The following is a 27136-nucleotide window of genomic DNA, read 5'->3' on the forward strand; positions in this document are numbered from 1 at the left end:
TTTCGAATGCGGTTGTCTGGCTGGACCAGAAGAAACACGATCTTGAAACCCCACCTCACGCTGAGCCTCCTTCGCAGCATCTGAGGAGAACACCAGTCTTCCTGTACTTGAAACCCCCGGATGTAATGGGGAAGAAGCCCTGAGAGTGTCCCTTCTCAAGAGTCATCACAAGCACCCCGCTGTCACTACACCCGTAAAACCCGGGGCCAAACCTCAGCAAGCCCAGGGCCAGGTGCTCCCTGTGACCCAGGACCAACAGCTTATACACTGAAGCACTTGTACAGTCACAACCTGGTTGCCCATGCAGGAATGGATTCTCAGGGTGTAACAGTGAGGGTGGGCAAGTCACTGGTACAAGGGTACTTCCTAGAGAGTCTGAATTTAGTGGGTTAGCTTGTGCAGCTGGGGGTGGTTCTAACAGCTGTCTTGGTTGGGTGACTTGGATTTGGATTCTACACTGGCCTACAGGTAATGAGGCAAAGAAGTCAGAAGGGATGTTGGGTTGATCATAGTTGACCTGCACTTCTACCCGCCGGCCTCTGCCACGCACGCCCGCCCCCCTTCACCACCCCCACCCCCACCCCCATTCCATAGAAGGCACCTCTTGACACTCAACTTTCCCTGTTCCCATTGCTGTGCTTTCCCTCCTGATTGGACCCAGATTGATGCACAAAGCAATAAAAATTGTACCCTCCAAGATTTCCAAAAACACTCCCAGAAGGGATAGTGTCTCCCCTGTGGAGAACCTCTGCAACCCCTGGGAGTAGCTAGCTGAGCCGGGAGAGCTCAGGGGGCTTGGACCCCTCTCTCCAAGCCCCGGGGGAGGGCTTAGACCCCCACCAGGGGTGCTGAGGCCCCTGACCCCTGCCCCTGATTGTCATTTCCCACTCTAGCTTTTATTCCATTAATATTCCCCACTTCCTCCACACTGTCTTCCTCCAGCTGGTCCCATGGGCTCCATTATTCAAACTCAGGGGGAGGAAATCAGCACTGGACAGATAATCCACTGCTGTGGCTAACAGGGTCCCTGAGAGTCCTCCCAAACCCCAAGTGGAGTGAAGGGGGTCAGGCCAGGCTTAGTCCCAACCCAGGTTCCAGGAGGTCTGGGATGAGGAGGCCCCACCTTCTACCCTCCCCAGACAGCTGCTGCAGCCCCAACAGCAGAATCCTCGGGAGGGCATCCGGTGTAAACAGGCAGACAACCCCTCCTGTCCCTGGGGGCCGGATGTGAGTGTTCTCGTGTCCCTGTGCAGCTATGGGCAGGGCTGGAGTGGGGCCGGGTAGGAATAGGTTCCCACCCTGCTAGTCAGGCAGCCAGGCTCCAAAGAGGATGAAGGTGCAGGGTTGGCTCAGCTTGAAGGCTTCCTGTGCCCCCCCCCCCCCCAATGCCCTCTAACTTGGTTCCACCTGCAGCTGCCCCTTCTCCTTCCATCTGGTTCTCTCCTGCTGCTCCTCCCCGGCTCCCTTCTCAGGCTCTCCCTGGGCCTGGCTCTGTTTATAGACTCCCTCCTCTGATTCCATTTGAGTCCCTCCACCTGCCTCTAAATCTTCCCCTTTACCCTCCCCCCTCAGAGGCTTCCTGGCCACCCCTTATCTCTGGCTGTCTCCATTTCTTTCATCCTCACACACCTCTCTCCTCTCTTTCCTCTCCTCTCTCCTCTCTCCCTCTCTCTCCTGTGCTCCCCTCTTTGCATTCTTGAGTCTCTATCTCCTGTCTCTTCTCCCTGCCTCATGAGGTCTCCCTCACCAGCTGTCTGTCCTCACCAGCCCCCTTCCCCATTCCACCCGGACTCTGGGCAGCAACGCCACCCCCATGTCTAGCAGGCTGACCCTTTCCCTCTCAGCACATTCTCTGCCACCTCCTCCTTCCACCAATCATTAGCCCCTCGCCTCCAGTTTTGCAACTTTGGGACTGTGCCTGTCTCTGGGCCATTCCAACACCCAGGTTCAGGCCTAGCTCTCAGTCTCACCCTCCCTCCGATTCTCCCAGGCCCCTGGGTCTCCTGTCCCAGGCCTCACCAGGTGCCCCAATCTCTGCAGCAATTCCCTCTGCTTCATCAGAAAACCAGCCCCAACAAGCCAGAGCCCCATCTCTTAGGTCGGCCTCCTGCCCTCCCCCTCCCCTGCCTCCCTCAGCCCCGCCCCGGCCCCTCCCAGCCCTTGGGGCCCTCCCAGCTGCCAGCTCCCCTCCCGCCCCACCCCTCTGGCTGGGCTGGGCTGGGCTGGGCTGGGCTGGGCTGAAGAACAATGACATACGAAGAAAGAAGACTCAGCCCCTGCAGGACCTGGGCAAAAGGGAGGGAGCTGGGAGGGCCTGACCAGAGGCCCGGGGTGCCGGAGCTGGACCCAGAGGTAAAGAGGGCTCCCCAGTCTCTGGGGTGGGGGCAGATGGAGCGAGGGAGTTTGGGTTTCTCTGACGCTGGAAGGAGCTGACCCCAGGGATCCTGATTCCTGGAGAGGGGGATGAATGGGGGAATGGAACAAGCTGTGGAAGGGATTGAGTTGAGAGGGGAAAGAGTGGGTGTTGGAATGGGATTGGAGCAGTGATTCCAGGTTCAGGAATAGGGGCTGGTTTAGGGTCTGGGACTAAGGCCAGTACTGGGTTGGTGGGAACTCCAGAGGCCTCTGTGGCTCCTTTGCAGCTCCCACCGCGGCCATCCCTTCCCCGGGCTGGGTCATGCGCTGCCCCAAGTGCCTTCTCTGCCTGTCAGCACTGCTCACGCTCCTGGGCCTCAAAGTGTACATCGAGTGGACATCGGAGTCTCGGCTGAGCAAGGTCTATCTGGGACCCCAGGGCACCCTGCCAGGCCCCTCGCCAGCCAGTCCTGAGCCCACCCTGCCAGCTAACCTCTCAGCCCGTCTGGGCCAAACTGGCCCACTGCCCTTGGCTTACTGGAACCAGCAGCAGTGGCGGCTGGGGGCCCTGCCCAGTGGGAACAGCACTGAGGAGGGAGACTGCCGGGCTTGGGGGGCTGCCGCGGCTGCTGAAATCCCCGATTTCACCTCCTACCCTGAGGACCTCCGCCGCTTCTTGCTGTCAGCAGCCTGCCGGAGCTTCCCTCAGTGGCTGCCTGGAGGTGGCCATGGCCAAGTGCCCAGCTGTGGGGAAACCAATATCCCCTACCTGCTGCTGGCTGTCAAGTCGGAACCAGGGCGATTTGCTGAACGACAGGCCGTGAGGGAGACCTGGGGTGGTCCCGCTCCTGGAATCCGCCTGCTCTTCCTGCTGGGGTCCCCAGTAGGTGAGGGGGGTCCTGACCTAGGCCCTCTGGTGGCCTGGGAGAGCCACCGCTACAGTGACCTGCTGCTCTGGGACTTCCTGGATGTTCCCTTCAATGAGACACTCAAGGACCTGCTGCTACTGTCCTGGCTGGGCCACCACTGCGCTGGTGTGAGCTTCGTCTTGCAAGCTCAGGACGATGCCTTTGTGCACACTCCTGCCCTGCTGGACTACCTGCGGGCCCTGCCACCCAGCTGGGCCCGAGGCCTCTACCTGGGTGAGGTGTTTTCCCAGGCCAAGCCCCTCCGGAAGCCTGGAGGACCTTTCTATGTGCCCATGTCCTTCTTTGAAGGTGACTACCCGGCCTATGCCAGCGGGGGTGGCTACATCATCGCCGGGCGCCTGGCACCCTGGCTGTTGCAGGCAGCAGCCCGTGTGGCACCGTTCCCCTTCAACGATGTCTACATTGGCCTGTGCTTCCGTGCTCTTGGCCTAGCGCCCAGGGCCCACATAGGCTTCTTCACAGCCTGGCCAGCAGACCGCAGGGCTGACCCCTGCGTTCTCCGTGACCTGCTGCTGGTGCGACCCATCAGACCCCAGGAGAGCCTTTGGCTCTGGAAACATCTGCAGGACCCTCAGCTCCATTGCTGAGCCTCAGTGGGGTTGGGAGGGGAGGGTCAACCTGGCCTGGGCCAGGGCCTCAGTGCCTGCCCCTTACTCAGACTCTGTGAGGAGGTCCTAGAATCATGACTGCTTGAGCCCCTCCTGGGCTGGCCCAGGCTATGGGACCGAGCAGCAGGAGGCAGAGGACTGTTTTTGTCTACTTTTTGTTTTTGAAAAATATGAACAACCCACTCTGAGGCTTAGAGTTGTCTTTGTGCCTATGGGGCCCTGGGAACTTTATAAGAGCAGAGCTCAGCCACCCATACCCTGCACACCCTGACCTTTACACTAGACACCCTCCCCACCCCTACTGGACAGGGCCAGCTCCAACAGCCTCCTGGTCACCTTGCTGGACACCAGGTTTGCCTCACTCCATGGGAGAGCAGGAGTCCAACTCTGGAACACCCCACCCCACCCTGTCTGCTGAAGCTGGCCCCCCACCTTGTGAAAGTTTCCAGGGAAGTAGGTACCTCAACGGCCTTGGCCTTATCCATCTAACTCAGTGGTTCCCCACGTAGGGCACGTGCCCCACAGGGGGGCAATTTGATTTTTAAGGGGGCAATTTGAGAATGAGTTATTAACAGTAAATGTTTTGCATCTTTATGGTTGGTTCTAGGAGCCTCATATACAGTATATAAGTACATATTGTGACATATTTATGCATTCCAGTTCTCGTTTTGAAACTTTGCTATTTTTTCATATCACTTCATACTATTTTTTTAACAATTTCTTAGTGATTTCTTCCTCAGTACTTCAACTGTCCTTTCATTCTTTTATTTTTCTCTTTTATGGATGCCATGTTCTTTGGGTGCTTGTTTAGACCAAGTTAATAGCCTTTTTAGGCTTCCTCCACGTGAATAGGAGCTCACTTTTTGAATAATAAGAATTATATGTCACAGGGGGGGGGGGCGCATCAGGATTTTAGAGATGCTTAGGTGGGGCATGGACAAGAAAAGGTTGAGAACCACTGATCTAACTGAAGGGGCAGGGTCCCAAACCAGTCATGCAGGACTCCCACGTCCAAAACTCCAGGAAACAGAGACCAAAGGTGTCAGAGAACCAAATGTAGACAGTTTATTCACTGCCTGCTGATCACCCCTCACTTTGAGTAAGTGCTTGCCCCTAGCCCAGAGGGGCTTCCAGTCCTGGAGGCATCCTACCTAGCTCCTGGGAGAAGGCACTGCAACCACAAAGTGGGGGATAAGAAGGCCCCCCAACAATGTAATAGCCTAGAGGAGCTGGGATGGTGAGCAGAAGCCCCCCCTTACTATCTCAGTCCTGCCCTGGCCCCTTGGAGGGTGCTGGCTGGGGAAGAGGGTGGTATCCTGCCAGCTGCCTCCACCCCTCAGCCTGGGACTGCCTCTCGGGGTACCTGAGATGGGTGGGGTGGGGCGAGCAGGCCTCACTTCTCAAAGTGGTCCAGGGGATAGTGCTCGCCGTAGGTCTGGAGGTGACGGGCCAAGGACTCCTGCTGCTTGCGGAGCTGGGCAGGCATCTCCTGATACACATCCGAGAAGAGCAGACTGGGATTGGGCTTCAGCTTCCGCTCGGCCTGCTCGAAGGCCTCCATCACCTGGGGGACACGGGATGGTGGGCAGGTAACTGGCCTCCCATCCAGGGCCCTGCCTCCTACCTATAGGACTCCAGTGAGGCATTAACCCCCCTGAGCCTCTGTGTTCCCATCGGGACAACGAAGACAATCATTATCACAGTGGTGATAGCTATCATCCCCATCAATGCCCCCAACCCCAGCATTTCCATCCTTCGCAGGACTAGGTACTGACCTAAGCCTATAGAATGGTTTCAGACTCAACAGCCCTAAGAAGCAGGCTGGTTAGAGATAAGGAAACCAAGGCTCAGAAAAGAGACTTGCCCGTGACAATGTAGTTAGGGACAGAGCTGGACACACTGCTGCCTGACGCCAGGGCCGGCCCTTACCTCTGGCTCCTGATGACCAGGGCCAGGGAGGACATGGGCTGGCCGTGGGTGGGACACTTACACCACATGCAGATTAAGTCATCCCATCCCCAACCTTCTAAAGTGGGTACCCAGGATCCCTCTTCAGAGATGAGAGAGCAGAGGGCAGACACTGTGCCAAGAACATGGCTGAGGTGCATGTGCCCAGGCAGCCTGGCTCCATAGGCCACATTTACAGGTGTCCCTGGGGTGATCCCCGAGTCTCCCAGTTCAATGTCCCCCAAATCCCAGCCTCCAACCTTCCAGGGTTCTCCATGATGCACCACCTCCAGACACCACCTGGGACTTCAGTTTCCAACAGAGGGAGCCCCTCACCTTCTTGCGGGACTGCTTCCTCCAGGCCTTCTCCTGCTCATCGTCCCACCAGCCACGGCTCTGCATGTAGTGCCTCAGCCGGGAGATGGGGTGGTCCTGCTTGTCCCAGTAATTGACCTCGTCCACCGAGCGGTATGCCGAGCTGTCATCACTGGTGCTGTGGTGTCCAATCCTGCTCAAGGCAAGGAAGGGGATACAACTTGGGGTGATAGGGTCAGGCTTTGGAGACCCCAGTGATGGATGTGGGGAAGATGGTAAAGATGGTGGCTGTCAAGGCTGATGGGAATGGGGGGAGGCAGGCACCTATAGGTCATGGCTTCAATGAGGAAGGGCTGGTTCTCTGCCACGGCCCGCCGCCGGGCCTCCTTGGTGGCATTATACACGGCGAACACGTCATTGCCATCCACACGGATTGACAAGATGCCGTACCCGGGTCCTCGAGCCGCTGTGGGAACAGAGAGAGGCAGCTCAAACCCCATGGCTCTGATGAGGACAATGAGCAGGGAAGGAAAGGGGAGGAGAGCCAACAGAGCAGCGCTCCATTCACTGTCTCCTGCGACCTCCCTGTGTGGCAGGAAGAGGACAGGAGGGGAGAGAGGAGATGACACAGGTCCATACCGATGCCATCGCCGCGGTACTGCTCAGAGGTGGGTGTGGAAATGGCATAGCCATTGTTCCGGCAGAAGAAGATGATGGGGCACTCAAGGGTGGCGGCGAAGTTGAAGCCGGCATGGGCATCCCCCTCACTGGCTGCTCCCTCACCGAAGTAACAGATAACAATCCTGTTGGCATTGGCCCGCTTGGCTGCGTAGGCTGCTCCCACCGCTGCAGGCAGTGAGAGGGTGGTAAGCAGGAGCAGGGCACCATGAATACTCATCGCCCTCACACGCACACGCACACGCACACGCATTCTCACCCTGAGGAATCTGTGTGGCCAGTGGAGAGGAGATGGTGACGAAGTGACGTTCCTTGCAGCCATAGTGGACGGGCATTTGGCGCCCCTTACCCAGGTCGTTCACGTTGCCGTAGCACTGGTTCATGAACTGTTCCAGGGGGAAGTCCCGATACATCAGCACGCCTGCATGGGGAGGAGGCAGCAGTTAGTGGGGGAGGGGGGCCTAAGGGGGTAGACAAATCCTGTGGGGGTCCCAGGGCAAGGCCCTTCCTGCCCAAACTTCCAATTTCCTGTCTGTACAGTTAAGGGAGCTGAACAAGAGCAGGGGAGGCATACTGTCATGCTTAGGAGACCAGCAGGTGCAGGAACCGGGTGGGCAGGCCAGAAAACACCAGGCCTGGCCCTGGCTGGTTTGACACAGTGGTTAGAGGGTCTGCCCTCAGACTCAACGGTCAAGGGTTCGGTTCCCAAACAAGGGCATGTACCTCGGTTGCAGGTTCCATCCCGGCAACCAGTCAATGTGCCTCTCTTATATCAATGTCTCTCTTCTCCCACCCCCCCTCTTTCACTCTCTCTTTAAAAAAAAAAAAAATAAATAAAATCAATGGAAAAAATATCCTCCAGTAAAGATTTTAATGCAAAAAAAGTTTTTTAAAGAAAGCACAGGCCTATCTCAAGAAGGAAGCCACTGTTCAGACCAACTGATTGCTACCCAGGGAGGCTAAATCATTCAGTTTTTCAAAAGACAAAGACATCCAGCTTGCTTTTTTTTTTTTTTAAATGAGAACGTACCTAATTTCTTTAAACAAATCTCTGGTGGATGCCTACCTACCATCAAAGGGAGCCGACCACAAGGCTCTGACAGGGAACTGTGATGCCCACCTCACCTGGCTGGTGAGGGGTTCCCTGAGGCAGCACAATCCAGGCATGTTGTTCTGAGTACCCTTGTTCTCCCCACTCCACAGAGGGGAGACTGAGAGTCAAGGATGGACAGAGTCCACCTCACCTTGCCTCAGCAGCTGCCCAGAAGCAGGGCCTTGTGTTGACTGTGGTGCCAGGGCCCAAACAATCCTGTGTGGAGTGCCCAGCTGCCACCAAGAGTCCAGGACCCTCACTTGGCCCTGCCTGGAGACCCCAACAGCAAAAACAGGCAGGAAGCACTCTGCAGACCTGGCTTGCAGCCCAGTTTCTGGGGAAATCTTCCTTGCTAACAATGCTGAACCATGGACTATCACAGGGTGTCTGTCCTCTTACAGCATGTGGGGTTGGGGGTCAGGTGCAGCGGAGAAGGGAGTAGACAGTCCAAGAGTAGACCAGAACACCCTACTGGTCGAGGGAGGCTCTGCACAGCCAGCCTGGCCAAGTCCTGCCTCCCTCCTGAAAAGCTCTCCCAGGCTGAGAGGACCCAGCCAGTCACAATATCACTCCACACTGAGTGCTTACCCCAGGCCAAGCCCTGAACTAACGGCTTTGCGTCATCTCTCCCACAAACGCCCTCAACAACCATACTGAAAGAAAGGGTTCGCCATCTCCCATTACACATGAGAAAACCAAGGAGCAGTTCAGCAACTTGCCCTCGGTCATGAAGTACTTATGAGGAAGCCCCAGAGGGGAGGCTCTCTGGCAAGGCCCCCACACCAACCACCAGTCTGGAACCACCCCTCGGACTCCCCAGGCTAACTCCTTCACCCCCATCACTCTTTTATGCACCTTGATTTTCTTCAGTCCTAGCCTTTGATGCTTCCTTTCCTGCACTTGTTCACTTAGAAGTCAGCCAGCTCCCTGGCTGGGACCTGCCAGGCCTTCCCATCTGCTTCTGCTCCCTGAAGGCTGCGGCACGTGGAGGGAGGCCAGCAGAGCTCGCACGGTGTGGACAAGGGCCCACGCCTGCAGCTAGGCCTGCCCTTACTGCATGTTCCCAGCAACCCCCAGTGCAGGGGTTACAATACCATCATCATCTTGATTTTGGAGATGAGAAAACTGACACTCAGAGAAGGAAAGTGACCTGCCCCAAATCTGACAACTGGTAGCCATGGACCAACTAGGAGCACAGCTTTTAGCCACAACAATGCTGGGGTTACACAGAGGGGAGCCCACCCCCTCCAAACTCCTGTACCTGGCTTGGCTCTCTCTTGCTTGAAAAGCTCTTCCTCCAGCTCCTTGGACCTCCCTGACATCTTGCCGCTCCTCAAAGAGCACACGGAGTAACTAATGTGGGTTGCACCTTCCCGCCAGGAGGGACTGGGCCTGACCTGCCTCGATGGGGACCGCAGACCCAGGCCTCTGGCATGTGTTCCACAGGGCAGGGCCATGGGCAGACGTACCTGCCTCCCGGTACTGGCCAAACACCAGGTCAGTGTTGTCCAGGGCTGCTGCACTCCCCACGTGCGTCCCCTCCTCACCATAGTTGGTCATGTAGAAGGAGATCCGGCCCTGGGGGTAGAAGGGGGTCCAGAGGCCCGGGCTCAGTTATGCTGGGCAACCACAGAGAACCATCCAAATCCTGACTATCTGATGACTGGGTTGATCAACTTCCTAAAGGCCATTCTGGGCCAGGCCACAGTTTCACCGTTCATGGAGGAACTGCAAGACTGGTTAGAGCCAGAGTGAGGGAGCTGTGTGATGGAAGCTGTAAGGACATACCCACCCCACCAGGGAGGGGCACCAAGGAGCACTGCCTAAGCTGAGTGAAGGCAGAGAGAACAATAAAGGCCAGGAGACTGGAAGGGCTGGGACATGAAGTGGGAAAAGTGGGGAAGGATGCGGCAGGAGATAGAAGCAGAACCCAGGCAGTGCAGAGAATGACACATCTGGACTTAACCCGGAGAATGGTAGTAACCTGCTCATGGTTCTCTTTGGGGAGTGATGTTTTAGAAAGGTCTCTCAGGCTACTATGTGGGAAATGGATGGAGGAAACAGGATTGAGTGCAGCAAGCTATGCAGAAGGGGCCAGTGGCCTGGCCTGTTAGTGCTAAGAAGCAGGGAGAGGAATGGATGGTTGACAGTCTTAAAAAGCAGTCTCGCCCTAGCCGGCTTGGCTCAGTGGATAGAGCATTGGCCTGAAGACTGAGGGGTCCCAGGTTCAATTCCAGCCAGGGGCGCATGCCTGGGTTGCGGGTTTGATCCCCAGTAGGGGGCATGCAGAAGGTAGCCAATCAATGATCCTCTCTCATCATTGATGTTTCTATCTCTCTCCTTTTCTCCCTTCCTCTCTGAATTCAATAAAGAAATTTTTTTAAAAAAGCAGTCTCCATGCTCAATTTGACAGCACATATACTAAATGATACCAAGATTAGCATGGCCCCTATGCAAAGGTAACATGCAAATTCGTGAAGCGTTCCATATTTTTTATTTACAATAATCATGACATGGAAGCAACCCAAGTACCTATCAATAGACAAGTGCACAAAGAAGATGTGGTACATATATACAATGGAATGTTACGTGGCCATAAAAAAAAAAAAAAGAATGAAATCTTACCGTTTCCAAGAACGGAGACCTAGAGAGTATTATGTTAAGTGAAATAAGTCAGTCAGAGAAATAGAAATACCACATGATTTCAATTATATGTGGAATCTAAAGAACAAAATAAACAAAACACAAACAGCCCGGGCCGGGTAGCTCAATTGGTTAGAGCATCGTCCCAATACGCCAAAGTTGTGGGTTTGATCGCTGGTCAGGGCACATACAGAAGCAGCCAATGAATGCATAAATAAGTGAAACAACAAATCAATATGGATCTCTTAAAACTCAAACAATCAAGTTTATTTTTTAAAAAAGTACAGCCCTGACCGGTTTGAAGGGTCCCGAGTTCGATTCCAGTCAAGGGCATGTACATTGGTTGCAGGCACATCCCCAGTAGGGGGTGTGCAGGAGGCAGCTGATCGATGTTTCTCTCCCATCGATGTTTCTAATTCTCTCTCCCTCTCCCTTCCTCTCTGTAAAAAATCAATAAAATATCTACACTAATAAAAGAGAAACATGGTAATTGGCGTACGACCGCTACCCTTTTCATTGGCTAATCAGCGAGATATGCAAATTAACTGTCAGCCAAAATGGCGGCTGGCAGCCAGGCAGCTTGAAACTAACATGAGGCTTGCTTGCCTCAGTGACGGAGGAAACCAACGTTCCCCGCCTGGCCTGCGGCTGCAGGCCTCTGAGCCTGCAGTTTAAAACTGTGTAACAAATACTACCAGACTTCAGCCAGCAGATTCGCAACATTGTATGCAAAGGCCAGAAACCTACTTTCAGCCAAGCCTCAAGCTAAAGCTGGCCCAGAATAAAAAAAAAAAAAAAGGAAAAAAGGAGCGTTTGGGAGTTCAGTCACCCCCAGCCTGAAAACAGCCCTCAGCCCCTCACCTAGACTGGCCAGGCACCCCAGTGGGGACCCCCACCCTGAACCGTGTGTGACCAGCTGCAAACAGCCATCATTCCCTCACCCAGGCTGGCCAGGCACCCCAGTGGGGACCCCCACCCTGATCCAGGACACCCTTCAGGGCAAACCAGCCAGCCCCCACCCATGCACCAGGCCTCTATCCTATATAGTAAAAGGGTAATATGCCTCCCAGCACCGGGATCAGCGGAGCCGAGAGGCCTCCCGGCACCGGGACCAGCGTGACAGGGGGCAACGCCCAAACCCCCTGATCGCCCTGTGGCTCTGTGTGTGACAGGGGGCTGGGCCACAACCTCCCTATAGGCCCTGCTCTGTTCCTGATAGGGGAAGGCGCCCCAACACCCTGAAGGCCCTGCTCTGTGCCTGAAAGGGGGGAGCTCCCCAACCCCCTGATCGCCCTGTGGCTCTGTGTGTGACAGGGTGTGGCGCCCCAAACCCCGCCCCCCACGGGCCCTGCTCTGTGTGTGGCGGGGTAGAGCCATAACCTCCCCATCGGCCCTGCCCTGAGTGTGAGAGTGGCGGCGCCCCAATCCCCTGATTGGCCCTGCTCTGTGGGTGATAGTTGGCGGTGCCCCAACCCCCTCATCCGCCCTGCTCTGTGTGTGACAGGGGGCGGTGCCCCAACTCCCCTATTGGCCCTACTCTGTGAGTGACAGTGGAGAGCTCCTCAACCCCCTGATGGGCCCTGCTCTGTGGGTGATAGTTGGCGGTGCCCCAACCCCCTCATCCGCCCTGCTCTGTGTGTGACAGGGGGCGGTGCCCCAACTCCCCTATTGGCCCTACTCTGTGACAGTGGAGAGCTCCTCAACCCCCTGATGGGCCCTGCTCTGTGCGTGACAGGGGGGAGCTCCCCAACCCCCTGATGGGCCCTGCTCTGTGCATGACAGGGGGTGGCGCTGCAACCTCCCCATCGACCCCACCTTGAGTGTGACAGGGGCGGTGCCCCAACCCCACTATCGGCCCTACCCTGAGCGTGACTGAGGGTTGCATCGCAACCTCCCGATCCGCTCTGCTCTGTGCATGACAGGGGGCGGCGCCCCAACTCCCCAATCGGCCCTGCTCTGAGCCCAACCAGGGGCTGCACCTAGGGATTAGGCCTGCTCTCTGCCACCCAGGAGCAGGCCTAAGCCAGCAGGGCATTATCTCCCAAGGGATCCCAGACTACAAGAGGGCACAGGCCGGGCTGAGGGACCCTCCCTCCCCTGCAAGTGCACAAATTTTTGTGCACTGGGCCTCTAGTATATTAATAAAAAAAAAAGCAGTACAAATCGTAGTTACAAAATAGTCATGGGAATGTCAAGTACAGCATAGGGAATAGAGTCAATAATACTCTAATAACTATGTATGGTGCCAGGTGGGTACTTGAATTATTGGGGGGATCACTTTGTAAATTATATAATTGTCTAACTAGTATGCTGTACACCTGAAACTAGTATAAAATAATAATGAATAAAAATAAATTTAAAAAATAATACTGAATGTCAACTATAATTGAAAAATAAAAATTTTTAAAAATTACATTAGCCCACCCAGCTGGTGCGGCTCAGTGGTTGAGTGTTAACCCATGAACCAAGAGGTCCCAGGTTTGATTCTGGGTCAGGACACATGCCCTGGTTGCCAACTCAATCCCCAGTAGGGGGTATACGGGAGGCAACCAATCAATGTGTCTCATATCGATGTGTCTCTCTCTCTCTCTCTCTCTCTCTCTCTCTCTCTCTCTCTCTCTCTCTCTTCTCCTTTCCCTCACTCCCTCACTTCTACTCTTTCTAAAAGTCAATGGAAAAATATCCTCCAGTTGGGATTAACCAAAATAATAATAAATTTAATTTTTAAAAAAAGCCGCCTATGAAATTAAAAAAAAAAAAAAAAAGTAGAATCATAAAAAAAAAAAAAAAAAAAGCCGCCTATGGCAGACCCCCCTGGCTGGCTATACTGGTGCCCAACCCCAGAGCCTGGAAAAGCCAAATGATAGGTTCCCAGCCTCCCTCGCAGCCAGAGGTGGCCACAGGACACAGCTCTAGCCAGATATTTAAGTGAAAGTCTGCTTTTGCTTTCTTTTTCTTCCTGCCTGGCACACAGCCCTGAAGCCTGGACCAGAGGCAGCCATCTTGGAATATGAGGCAACAAGCATCGATGAAAGGCAGAGTGGATTTCTAACTAAATGCCTAGAGACAGAGAACGTGATAGCAGGGAGGAGGAAGGAGTGAGAAATTAAATGCAGGCCTCCAGATTGGGCAAATGGGTGGATGGTGGGGCACCCTTCACTGAGAACTGGCCTAAGGGTGGGAGGGAAGCAGGTCTGGGAGGAAGATGCAGAGTCCAAGTCGGGACAGGCTGAATTTGGTGTGGGAATCAGGGCAAGAAGCCAAGTAGATCTGGGGCTAAGAGGAGAGGTCTGACTGGAGATCTGGGAAGCCCCTGGCATAAAGATAGACATGAGCTCCCTAGAACATGTAAAGTGAAACAGAGAGAGCCCGTGCTGGCACCTGCAGGATGCCCTCTGCATAGTCCTCATGGGTTCTGCAGGCCTGGCTTTCTGTCATGGTGGGTGAACCAGGTGAATAATGCTTTCTTCTAGGTGGGGAGCCAATTAAAAGTTAATTGACCTCCCAGAGCCAAGTGAGTGGGTGGATGCCAGGTGCTGAGTGCCTGGCAGGGCTGTGAGATTGGTGAGGGGAGGGTCCCCTGAGGAAACAGGACCTGGGTTACTGGCAAAGGTTACTGGTTGCCACCCTGTATCCTACCCCTCTTCCTCTTTGTTAACAGAGATCTTACTCACCACAGGCAGCGACTGCACAGACTAAAATACTATATTTCTCATTGTCCCTTGTAGCTAGAAGTGACCAATGAAATGTGAGATATTATTAGGACTACCTGGAACGTCCTATATAGGTGGCTATGGGAGATACCTGGAAAGTGGCATGTCTGACCTTCCACCTTCCTTCCACCTGCCTGGAAAGAAATGTGATGGAGAGAACCCCAGCAGCCATTAGATTCATGAGGGGTCCTCAAGGCTAGAAGCCAACACTGGGTATCCAAAGACATTGTGGGGCCACCATACCAGCCCAGACCACCTGTTTCCAAATGTCTTTTATGCAAGAGGAAAAAAAACTATTAATCTGTTGATGCTACTGCTTTTATTTTTGTTAGGATTTTTTTTGAGGGGGGTCGAGGACTGTTACTTGCAGGTGAAAGTAATCCTAGCTAACAGGATAAGCCTTGATGGATGAGTTGAGCTCATTGAGGGCTCCCTTGTCAGCCAATGGGCAAGGGGCCTTACATGATGGTTCTCATAGAATTCCTTCCCCAACCCTACAGGGCGGGTTCTCTTATTATCCCCATTTTTTAAATATATTAAAGAAACTGAGACAAAGACAAGAAACATCATCTGCCCAAAGCCATAGCTGTGATTGGACCCACATCTGTGGGATTACAAAGCCCGTTTGTGCAGCCAATGCAGGGGCAGGAAGGAACCCAGGCATGTGTGAGGGTGGGAAGATGGCCTGGCCTGGCACTGAGGCTATGGAGAGGCCACGGCCACAGTGGAACAGGAGACAGAATGGACAGGAAGGGCCAGACGTGATCCTGTGGACATGGGAGCCACAGGAAGTTTCTGGGCAGGGTGGAGACACTACTCTAACTCGGAGAGCCAGGGTATTTGGTGTGGGAATCAGGGCAAGAAGCCAAGGAGATCTGGGGCTAAGAGGAGAGTATTCCTGAGAGCAAGAATCTGGGAGTAGGCTGCCTGTCTGATTTGCTCAGTCCTGTCTTTTAGGCCAGTGAGCCTCATACTTTAGATCACAGCAGAGTCACCTAAGGCTTGATGGAAATGCAAATTTCTATCATGGGTGGTGACATCTGAGGACCTGCCTGCTCAATATTCTTCCCCCTTTTCTAACAGGAACCCCGGCACTCATGCTCTCGATCTACTCCTCTATTCCCTTCGTTCCTGGGGTGGCCCCAGCCTGGCCTATCACAGGAGCTGGTTCAGGGAGGTGTCTGTGACCAAAGCCTGGCCAATGAGCATCAGTCTCTAGGCCTTCTGCTGCTGAAACATTAGGGACTACTTTCTTTCCACCACTAAGGAGCAGGTTTAATTATCATGAGGCTGGTAAGATCATGACAAATAGCTAATATTGATCATGGGCTGACTAAATGCCAAGTTCACTGTTCCTAAGACCATTCATTACATATGCCACCATCAACACTCATGTCAACCCCATGCAGACCAGAAAACTGATGCACTGAGAGGTTAAGCAGCTTTCCCAGGGCAGCAAAACCAGAAAAGTAACAGATGAGCACTTCAATCACACCATGAACCCTTTCCCCACCACCTCTCCATGAGCCTGGAGCCAGAGACCACCACGGTTCGAGAATGAAGGAAGCCAAGGCAAAAGAGAGGAGAAAAGACACTCAGAGAAACAGGTCTGATGACATCTTTCAAGCCCCCAGACCCAGCTGTGCCCTCTGGACTTTAGTCACTTGAGTCAATATTTCCCTCTTTGACTGGATCTCTGCCCACTGAGGATCACAGCATGTTTGGCATGAGAACTCCGGGGAGTACCAAGGGTCACCATTTCTCAGGACTTTGTGTTCCCGAAAAGGGCCCTCACATCTCCTACCTTCCCTCTCCCTGCAAGGTTAAGTCCCCAGTCTGGAGCACATTAGGTGTTTTCAGTGATCTGGTCCATCCTCCTGCCCCTGGGCATGGCCCTTCCCACATTCTCCCTCCAGAGCCCCCAAAGAACCCCAAGAACTCTAAGGACCGCAACACAAAGGATCTCCATTCCACTCTCTCCTCCTTGGGAACTGTCTTTTGGCCCACACACAAGTAGGAGGACCTCAGGTAATTCCAAGCTCCCCCCACCACCAGTCTGTCCCCACCCACCTGCCGCTGGGACTCATAGAGGATGCGATCCATGGTGTTCAGCAGCGTCATGCTCTTATAGAACTTGAGCACCTTCTCCTGCGGCAGCTGCAGATAGAGGCACAGAGATATGTGGGGCCAGTGGGACCAAAGAGGACATGGGCAAAGGGCCTGGGCATGGGAAGCAGGGGGTGGGGGAGAAGGCCTCTTACATGGGGATCCTCACTGGGGTTGATGATCTGGCCCTGACGATCCATGACACGGTAGATGGGGATCCCAGAGATGACATTGGGTTGCATGAATTCCAGCTTGTCTATGAACTCTGCTGAGGCCCCTGGGAACTGGGGCTTGTCATCCAGGGATGAGAAGTGCTGTTCCTGCTGCCTCTGTGGATGCTGGGGAGGGAAACGGAGAAACCTGAGTCAGGAGCAGCACCCAGGTTCCACTGGCTCAACTCCATGGGGACAGTCAGTGTGGCCTCATGGATAAGTCACCGTGGCTCAGGTGGACTCTGGGGCCTGACACACAGGGTGTGAATTCCAGCTCCACCACTCTCCCATTGCATAACCTTGGGCAAGTTACCAGAGTGTCTTTGTGTCTTAGTTCCTCATCCAATTGGGGTGAAAATAACTATCCCACGGGGTTTTTGTAAAGATTAAATAACTCAATAAAATGACAGGCAGTTCAAGAACTGGCAGCTATTATTATTATCAGAGACCCAAACTCTTCACCCCGGCATTCAAGACCTCCCCAGTCTGGCCACAGAGGACCGCCTCCCTCTTTCAATCGCCCACAGCTACCACAGGCACAGACATCTCTGCAGGGTGCCCTCAAGTCAGCCAGCTAAGTTCTTTACTGACATCTGTATCCACCAGGGAGGCCACTCAAAATAAAGCTAAATCTGTGAGTTTTTAAGAGTCAGCCTGCCTGAGTTCAAATTCCTTGTTGGGTGACCATAGAAAAGTGACTTCCCCTTTTCCAAGTCTGTCCTTTCTCATCTGTAAAATGGAGAACAAGAACACCTTATGGAATGTTATGAGGCTAGCCCTAGCTGGTTTGGCTCCAAGCATCGGCCTGGGGACTGAAGGGTCCAGGGTTCGATTCTGGTCAAGGGCACATGCCCAGCCTGTGGGCTTGATCCCCAGTAGGGGGTGTGCAGGAGGCAGCCCATCAATGATTCTCATCATTGATGTTTCTATGTCTCTCTCCCTCTCTCTTCTTCTCTGAAGTCAATAAAAACATATTTTTTTAAAAAAAGAAATGTTGCCAAAACCGGTTTGGCTCAGTGGATAGAGCGTTGGCCTGCAGACTGAAAGGTCCTGGGTTCGATTCCGGTCAAGGGCATGTACCTGGGTTGCGGGCACATCCCCAGTGGGAGATGTGCAGGAGGCAGCTGATCGATGTTTCTAACTCTCTATCTCTCTTCCTTCCTCTCTGTAAAAAATCAATAAAATATAATTTAAAAAATAAATAAAATAAATAAAAAAAGAAATGTTAAGAGGCTAAAATGAGATCATGCATGTAAATGTTAACAGAGCACTTATAAATCATACTGTAAATGCTCAAAAAAATGTTGATTATCGTTTATACCACCATATCACTGCACTCATCTCTTTCCTATTTCTTCCCCCATAATTGGGCAAACTGCTCCACACACATCAGTGCCCTCTCCACACCAGGCTTAACTCCCCCCATAAGCCCAGCCTGACTCACTCAACAAATATTTGAGCACCTGCTTCATTCCAAGCCCTGTGCTGGGTGCTGGGGACCCAGCATGAAAGACAGATGCTGAACAAGAACCGATGAGGGTGAGTCACATTCTCCTAGAAGCCTTGGGCCTCGGCACAGCCTAGTGGAAAGAGGGGCAGGCTTCTCTGAGGAAGGGACACGAGAGCTGAGACCTGAAGGATATCTACGAGTCAGGGAAAGAGCATTCGATACCAGGGGAACAAAACATGCAAAAGGCAAAATGTGAGGAGTGGCGTGTCCCTGAGGAACCTGGAAGGAGCTCAGAGTGGCTGGAGGAGCTCTGTGGGGAGCATCACACCTGCTGGGATCAGAGGACGCCTGGCTGGATAAGCCCGTGAGAAGTCTACATATGTCACAGGATATGAACCAATTCCATTTCTTAGCTCTTGAACTAACCTTGAACAGGTCTAAATATGGCAATAGCTCCCCTTGATTAAGCACTTGCTGGGTGCCAAGCTGAACTCTGCATGCACAATCTTAATACTGCCCTTGAGTAGATGAGAAAACTGTGGCTCTGCACTGGGCCACAGAGCTAAAACTAAATAAACAGGATTAGCTTCAAACCTGGGCAGGTCCAACATTCAGACCCCTAAACCCATGCTCCTAACCCAACTGCGGCAGCTGGCTTTGTTTCCACATGTCTACATCTGTACTTCCCGCTGGACGCCAGGTCCGGCTTAGCTCAGAATGGTGGCTTTACTTCCAACAGGAACTAAAGAGGAATAACTGGATCTGCCAGGAGCTGGACCGCACACATTGGTGCTCAAGTGTGTTTCCCTTCCCTCTCTCCTTTAATTGCAGTGAAGAAGCCATCCAAGGTTCCAGAGGGGAGCATGAACACGTGTGCGTTTATCTGTGATTATAGTTGTGAGGAAATGAAGGAAATTCCACTCCCAACAGCAGGGCAGGTCCAGGCTCGACATCACGGCAGACTTACCCTCTGCGTGAGAGGGAAGCAACTAAACTGCAGAACAAACTCTGCAGACTGTGCTTCCCCCTGAGCACTCAATGGCCGGACCTTTCCATCCACCTAGAGCAGCGGTTCTCAACATGTGGGTCGCGAGCCCTTTGGGGGTCAAAAGACCCTTTCACAGGGGTCCCCTAAGACCATCGGAAAACATATATAATTACATATTGTTCTTGTGATCAATCACTATGCTTTATGTTCAGTTTGTAACAATGAAAATACATCCTGCATATCAGATATTTACATTACGATTCATAACAGTAGCAAAATTAGTTATGAAGTAGCAACGAAAATAATTTTATGGTTGGGGGTCACCACAACATGAGGAACTGTATTAAAGGGCCGCGGCATTAGGAAGGTTGAGAACCACTGACCTAGAGGATCCTTTTGTGTTGTGTCTGTCCACACACACATAACAAGCTCTGGGAAGGCAGGGATCATGTCCAGGTTGGTTACAGAAGCAGGCAATTATTGAACAAACAGATGGATGAGTGGTTACATTCACTGGTACTGGAATCCCACTGGCCTGGGTTCCAATTTCTTAGCTCACTGTATGGCCCTCTGCTAGACACTGTATCTGTTTTAATTTCTCCCTCTGTAAGAGGTTGCAGGGGGCTGCTGTGAAAAGTTCCTAAGATAAGGCACACAAAGGGTTCAGTACAGGTATGGGACATACCATGTGCTCGAAAATTGGTAGAAGCGCAAAAGCCAAGTCTAGGAGGGTAGGAAATGGGAAAAAGGGAAGTGACAGGAGGAAGACAGACAAAGAGGAGTTGGGGAGAAGGGCTGGCTACACCTCAAACTGGGCTGAGACGCCAGACCATTCCAGAGTAGGTCTGAGGTCCACGGGAGACAGATGGAACGAGGGCTGCAATCTGGGGAGGGGCTCTAAGAAGGTAGTCCAGAGGCCAGCAGAGGTCAGGACCATAGCATCTCAGGGTGTGAGGACAGCACTAGAGACTGGAGAGCTACTGTCAGGGCACTGTGGCACACCCCACACATTAGAGTTGAGCCTTGGCTATCCCCCTTCTCTGCGGCCATCTCAGGGTTACTGTGCTAATTCAGTGAGCTCCTCGAAGGGCTCAACAGTGCCTGGTCCTGAAGAAATGCTCCATTATGGGAGGGAGTGGGTGGTAAATGCCTGCAGAGGAAGGATGGGACTCCACCCATTTCTTTTGTTTTTGGTGAAGGGGTGGGTTTGTCCTGGTGGCCAGGGAGTCACAATGGCAGAGGCTACACACATTTACACAAAGCCTTGAAGCCACATCCTCCCCCACCACACAGGAAACAGGGAAACCTGCTCTGGGTGGTCTGGTCTGCCCAGCATGTCAGTGCTGGGGTGGCCCCTCATAGAGTCACTCCCTACAGCACCAAGGTTATGAGCAAGGACTTGAACAAACTGCTGTCCCCTGGCTGTGTAACTAAAGCTCCCTGAGCCTCCGTTTCCTCGTATGTAAACAGCGGATGGATAGTATGAGTACTTAGCCCAGCACCTGGCACATAATGAACATGCAATACACCCAAGTAACCAAATAATGTATTTGACAATTGTTGTCACACAGGTAGATACGAAATACTTGTTCTAAGTCAGGCCTGAACGGAGGGCTGGAGATGAAGGGAAAGGATGGATGACAGATACTTACTAGTAACACAACAAGTTACAATCAAGAAGGGTGAACTAAGAGGAGACAGGATAGCTTAGTGGTTAACACGGGGCAGGGTAGGAAGAGACACTAAAGCTAAACTGCCTGTGTTTGGCCGAAACCGGTTTGGCTCAGTGGATAGAGCGTCGGCTTGCGGACTGGGGGGTCCCGGGTTCGATTCTGGTCAAGGGCATGTACCTGGGTTGCGGGCACATCCCCAGTGGGAGATGTGCAGGAGGCAGCTGATCGATGTTTCTCTCTCATCGATGTTTCTAACTCTCTATCTCTCTCCCTTCCTCTCTGTGAAAAATCAATAAAATATATTTAAAAAAATAAAAATAAAAAAATAAACTGCCTGTGTTTGAATCCTGATTTTGTCCCTTTCCAGCTATGTCATCTTGGGCAGGAGACAGTCTCCCTGACCCTGTGTCCCCTTATGGAAAAAATAAGGATTACTACTTCGCAGGCATGGTGGTGAGATGAGTATAAAGCCCTGCCATAGCTTGGGGGGAACCTTTTACTACCAGCATCAGATGGAGCATGACGAAAGCTTCCTAGAGAAATGGGGGGCCGGGTGTAAAGCTGAGGCCTGCTGGACAAGCAGGGGTGAGCCAGGTAAAGGCTGCGGAAAGAGCACTTCAGTCCCTGGGAACAACAAAGGCTCTGAGGCAGGAGAAGAGAGCCTAGCACCCTGCACGCTAGAGACCAGACTGGCTGCAGCACATTAATAGCTAACTATCAGCTAACTGTCACGGTGCTGGGCGCCACTCAATGCACTTTCTTTTTGCCCAGTGCTCACTGAACATGCACAGCAGCCAGGTGAGGCAGGCACTATTATCACACCACAGTAAAGCAGAGGTGGTCCTGAGGCTCAGAGGGGTTAAGTGACTAGTCCAAGGCCACAGAGGTCATGAGTGGTGAAGGACCATATTCCTTCAAAGACCTCTGGGTAAAAGGGGCTCATCCAAAGAGGGGGGAAATGGCCAGCGGGGCTGAGGGAGGGAGGGAAAGGGCTGAGGCCGGCTCTGTCACCCAGCTTCCCACCAGCCGACCTGGGCAAAGGCTGGTGATACAAGTAAAGACTGGACTAAGCAAGACATTGCAAGACCTAAACGAAAGCCCTAATACAAGTAAAGACTGGACTAAGCAGGATGTTGTAAGACCTAAATGAAAGCCCTAATACTCTCCTCTTGGCAGCCTGGTACTATGAAAAGAAACTGGGCTTTGGAATCCAGAGCTCCAAGTTCAGACTTCACCTTTCTGCGTCTTAACTTTCTCACCTGTAATGAGAGAAAACTACCAATAGGTACCTTACAGTGTGGCTATAATAAATATGGGTGTGAGTGGGTACTGTAAATCATAAAATGCTTCATGATGTGAAAAAAGAGGCTGGGTTCCTTAAGACACAGGCCAAGGAGATGGACACATACAGTTAGGAGACCAGTAACGCCCATCTCCATTCATCCCACAATACACATTGGACACCAACCACTTGGAGACACTGGAGCCCTTGGGAAGGAGAAATACTTCTAATTTGCACAGACCAAGATCTAGGTCAGTGATGGCGAACCTATGACACGCAAACTCATTTTTTTGGTTGATTTTTTTTGTTGTTGTTAAATGGCATTTAAATATATAAAATAGATATCAAAAATATAAGTCTTTGTTTTACTATGGTTGCAAATATCAAAAAATTTCTATATGTGACACGGCACCAGATTTAAGTTAGGTTTTTCAAAATGCTGACACACCGAGCTCAAAAGGTTCGCCATCACTGATCTAGGTGCTTCCTAATTTCCAACAGGGCAGGGACTCTAGTTACCCACTTGCTAAGCTCAGAGAAGTGAAGCATCTTGGCCAAGGTCAGGACACCTTGACAATCAAGTTTTCCTCCTTTCTCTTCTCCCTGAGCACTAACACATCTGCCAGCAACTGGAAGGGGAGGAAGGGAGACAGAACCAGGCAAACGCCTCCGAGGTAAAAGGGCAAGCAGGCAGGGAGAAGGCAGCCCCACTCTTCCTCCCAATCCAGCCTGTTCCAACAACCCAACCAATCCACTGCAACACAGCCTCCCAACCTTCTCCCAAGGCACTATCTCCTGGCTCCACTGTGATCAGCTAAAACTGCACTATCCAATATAGCAGCCAGCAGCCACCTGTGGCTATTTAAATTTCAATTCATTAAAATTAAATACAGATGCTAATTATCTTAAAATGGGGTTAAGTATTGATAAACCCATCATAAATTGAAAACATCATAAATTGAAATGTATTTAAAACACCTGATCTACTGCCCTGGCTAGTGTGACTCGGTTGGGTGTCATCCTATGCACCAAAAAGTTGCCGGATCAATTGCAGGTCAGGGCACATGCCTGGGCTGCGGGCTCCATCCCCTGGTATGGAGCATGCAGGAAGCAGCCAACTGATGTTTTGCTCTCACATCGATATTTCTCTCTCTCCCTCTCCCTTCCTCTCAATAAACTATTTTAAAAAGTAGAAATAGAAAAAATATATATTTAATAAAATAAAATAAAAACCTAACCTACTGAACATCACAGCCTACCTTAAATGTTCTCAGAACACTTACATTAACCTATAGCTGGGCATCATCTTGAGTTTCATCTCAAGAGTTAACTGCCATCCAAAGGACCTAAATAGACACTTCTTCAAAGTGGACATACAGATGGCCAAGAGGCATATGAAACAATGCTCAAAGTCACTAATCATCAGAGAGATGCAAATTAAAATGACAATGAGTTATCACTTCACACCTGTCAGAATGGATACCATCAACAAATGACAAGTGCTGGTGAGGATGTGGAGAAAAGGGAACCCTAGTGCACTGCTGGTGGGAATGCAGACTGGTGTAGCCATTATGGAAACAGAATGGAGTTTCCTCAAAAAATCAAATATGGAACTGCCCTTTGACCCAGTGATTCCACTTCTAGGAATATATCCTGAGAAACCCAAAACACCAATCAGAGAGAATGTATGTACCCCTATGATCAGAGCAGCACAATTTACAATAGCTAAGATCTGGAAACAGCCCAAGTGCCCATCAGTAGATGAGTGGATAAAAAAGCTGTGGTAGCCCTAGCCGGTTTGGCTCAGTGGATGGAGCATCAGCCTGCGGACTGAAGGGTCCCGGGTTCGATTCCGGTCGGGGGCATGTACCTTGATTGTGGGCACATCCCCAGTAGGAGGTGTGCAGGAGGCAGCTGATCAATGTTTCTCTCTCATCGATGTTTCTAACTCTCTATCCCTTTCCCTTCCTCTCTGTAAAAAATCAATAAAATATATTAAAAAATAATAATTTTTTAAAAAGCTGTGGTACATTTATACCATGGAATACTATGCAGCAGTAAAAAAGAATAATCTCTTACCCTTTGAGATGGCATGGAGGAACCTGGAGAGTATTATGCTAAGCAAAATAAGCCAGTCAGAGAAAGACAAATATCATATGATCTCACTCTTATGTGAAATCTAATGAATAAAAAAACCCTGATGAACAAAATAGATCCAGAGACATAGAAGCATAGAACAGGCTGTGGAACCCCAGAGATAAGGGGTGGGGGGGAGATTATCCAAAGAATGCATATATGCATAACCCATAGACACAAACAATAGGATGGTGAAGGCCTAGGGTGGGCTAGAAGGGGTTAATGGGAGGGAAAAGGGCACATATGTAATACTCTCAACAATAAAGATTCAATTTTTTAAATATATTTTATTGATTTTTTAAAGAGAGAAGAAGGGAGAGGGAAAGAGAGAAACATCAATGAGAGGGAAACATCATTGATCAGCTGCCTCCTGCACACCCTGCACAGGGGATCAAGCCCACAACCTGGGCATGTGACCTGACCGGGAATTGAACCAGTGGCCTCTTGGTTCCTGGCTTGATGCTCAACCGCTGAGCATACCAGCTGGGCAAGATTTAATTCTTTTTTAAAAAAAGAGTTTTTCTTCACCAGAAGCAGGAGACATAGATGGGCCTTTTGTAGACATCATGGGATGTGAAAACACAAAACACAATATCTAAAATATGTTGGCCACAGTACACTGTGGTTGTCTGCCCTCGTGATCCTGTGGCTGACTGAGAGGTATAGCCGCTGCCTCTGCCCAGCACAACCACATATTGCTAGTCCAGGAAAATATCAAAATTCAAAGTAAGGTTTACAACGAATGTGTTTCATCTTCCCCCATTGTAAAATCGAGAAACTGTAAATCAAACCATCGTAAGTTAGGAACTATCTGTAAAATGAACATTTCAGTTCCTCAGTGGCACACCCATGTTGCGAGTGCTCAGGTGGCTACTGTACTGGATAGCCCAGACACAGAAGACTTCCATCTTCACAAGAGGTTCTGCAGGACAGCCCTGGCCTAAAACCTTCTTTGACTAAATGCTACCACTCCTTCCCTCCATTCAAAAAAAAAAGTAGTATTTTTTAATTTTAGAAAGAACAAGTAAGAGAAATAAAAGTGGGGAAGAAAAACCAAGGCTCCAAAAATACATATTTTTTTAAATATACATACATAAAAAGTAGGACTTTGTAAGACCTTCTCTTCCTTCCCTCCACCCATCCCCAAAATATGAAAGAGGGGAGTCAACCGGGAAGGGCCGCAGGGAGATTGAACCAGAAGGAAGCTGATTTAATCAAACGAATGACCTTTCCCAGCTCTGCCCCAGTCCTACCCACATCCCGCCCCCTGGCCCAGCCAATGGGCTCCTGGGACTGACAGCAGCGGCTACAGAGGATCTGATTACTAAAAAAAAAAAAAAAGCCACAAAGACCAACCTAAAGGCAGGAGACTGCCCCACCCCCCCATCAGGCTCTAGCAACGCTTACCTTCCTAACACCCCGCCCCGCCTTGCCGGCCCATCCTCTGCACCCTCCTCCCGTTTCTCCCGCATAGGGTTTCTTCCAAGAGTGTCTAGCTTCCCTTCCTTCTGGATTGGAGGGTCGGAGGGCCAACCCCACAGGATCCTGACAGATCTCCCTCCAGGGCCCCATCAATCCAGGCCCTCCAAAAACCACCTTTCTCCTCCCTCCCTTCCCTACAGCCTCACTTTCAAAAGCGGCCAGCATTCCTACTGCCCACATCCTATACCAGTTCTTGGCATGCTACATATTTAATTTTCACAACCACCCCGTGAGGTGCCACTGTTAGCATTTTAGAGGGGAGGTGGGGGGGGGGGGTTGGGGGGGGTAGGCCCAGGGAGCACCAAGCCCTGGCCCAAGACACACGGCTGGAAAGTGGCAGATGAGGGATAGGACCCAACGTGACCGAGCTTCATAACCTTCTAACCAGCGGTTCTCAACCTGTGGGTCGCGACCCCTTTGGCGACCCTTTCACAGGGGTCGCCTAAGACCATCCTGCATATCAGATATTTACATTACGATTCATAACAGTAGCAACATTACAGTGAAGAAGTAGCAACGAAAATAATTTTATGGTTGGGTCACAATATGAGGAACTGTATTTAAAGGGCCAGAAGGTTGAGAACCACTGCTACCTCTTCCTGTGGGATTTTAGTTCATAGCTCAGTGCAGCCCACGGGGACTTCCAATAAGACCTGTTTCTAAGAAATGTGGGCCACGGGCCCCTGAGGACCCCTTTCCCCCTCCTCTCTAATTCAACGAGTATTCACGGGTCCTCTCCTCCAGTCTGACCACACAGAAAAGGTCCTTGTCCTGGCATTTGATGAGGGGGACACGGGACCAAACTACTTTCTATGCAACTCATTTTAAAATCAGAATTGCGGCAAAAGAGCAAATAAGTACAGGGCCCTATTTTTTAAAATGTCCGTGACTGGAGACCTGATCTCCCTTTTCTCCTCTTGAAGGGGAGGGGTCCTTACGGAGAAGTCCTTCCTCCTCATGAGGCAGTTTCACTCCCCAAACTCTGAGGCAAAGCTCTCGCTCCAAGCGGCCCTCCAAGCGGCCCCCCGCTTCCCTGGGGATGGGTGGCAACGACAGAGGAACCCCCTCACTCTTTCCAAGTTGTCCCTCCTGTGACAGCCCTTCCTTCACTCCCTGCAGGACCCACATTCTGAAGACAGCACTGACATGCCTATTCCCCCTGGGGAAAACGCCCTGGTGCCTCAGGTACTCACAGATACAGCCAGCCCCCGAGTGCCCAGCCGCCGCAGGAGCTGAAGGCTAGCCCGGCCCAAGCCTCTACTTGGTCCCCAGACCCGCGCTGCACCGGCCGCCAACGCCATCTTGACTAACAACCCAGTGGTGACCCGCCCCTCTCCTCCGCGATACTGGGGGCTGCCCCTTCATGGGCCTGACTCAAATGCCAGCACCACCCTGCAAATAAAGCACCTGTTACTAGTCCTGATGTTTCTATAATACATCTATGAGTGGGTAAAACGAACTAGTTTCCCCCCAAAATTACTCTGGTCGCCTCATCGTAGTTGTTTTTATAACAGGCAAAGAAGAGG

At 51.7% G+C, this 27136-nt stretch overlaps 2 protein-coding genes and 1 pseudogene across 2 annotated transcripts; 2 read left to right on the forward strand and 1 right to left on the reverse strand.

The window, feature by feature from the left end:
• Nucleotides 1–557: 557 nt before the first annotated feature.
• B3GNT8 (UDP-GlcNAc:betaGal beta-1,3-N-acetylglucosaminyltransferase 8) lies at nt 558–4082 on the forward strand. Its single transcript, XM_059666426.1, has 2 exons — nt 558–2352; nt 2643–4082. Exon 2 carries the CDS (start codon nt 2678–2680, stop codon nt 3869–3871), a length of 1194 nt encoding a protein of 397 aa, XP_059522409.1. The 5' UTR covers nt 558–2352; nt 2643–2677; the 3' UTR covers nt 3872–4082.
• Nucleotides 4083–4932: 850 nt separating this feature from the next.
• On the reverse strand, nt 4933–26961 carry BCKDHA (branched chain keto acid dehydrogenase E1 subunit alpha). Its single transcript, XM_059666425.1, has 9 exons — nt 26804–26961; nt 16543–16725; nt 16352–16438; nt 9395–9503; nt 7092–7253; nt 6794–7000; nt 6479–6620; nt 6176–6347; nt 4933–5456 (listed from the first exon to the last, which is right to left on the reverse strand). Exons 1-9 carry the CDS (start codon nt 26909–26911, stop codon nt 5286–5288), a joined length of 1341 nt encoding a protein of 446 aa, XP_059522408.1. The 5' UTR covers nt 26912–26961; the 3' UTR covers nt 4933–5285.
• On the forward strand, nt 10323–10419 carry LOC132217666 (U6 spliceosomal RNA; annotated as a pseudogene).
• Nucleotides 26962–27136: the final 175 nt, after the last annotated feature.

Source organism: Myotis daubentonii, chromosome 15, assembly GCF_963259705.1.
Source record: "Myotis daubentonii chromosome 15, mMyoDau2.1, whole genome shotgun sequence".
Taxonomy (NCBI): Eukaryota; Metazoa; Chordata; class Mammalia; order Chiroptera; family Vespertilionidae; genus Myotis; species Myotis daubentonii.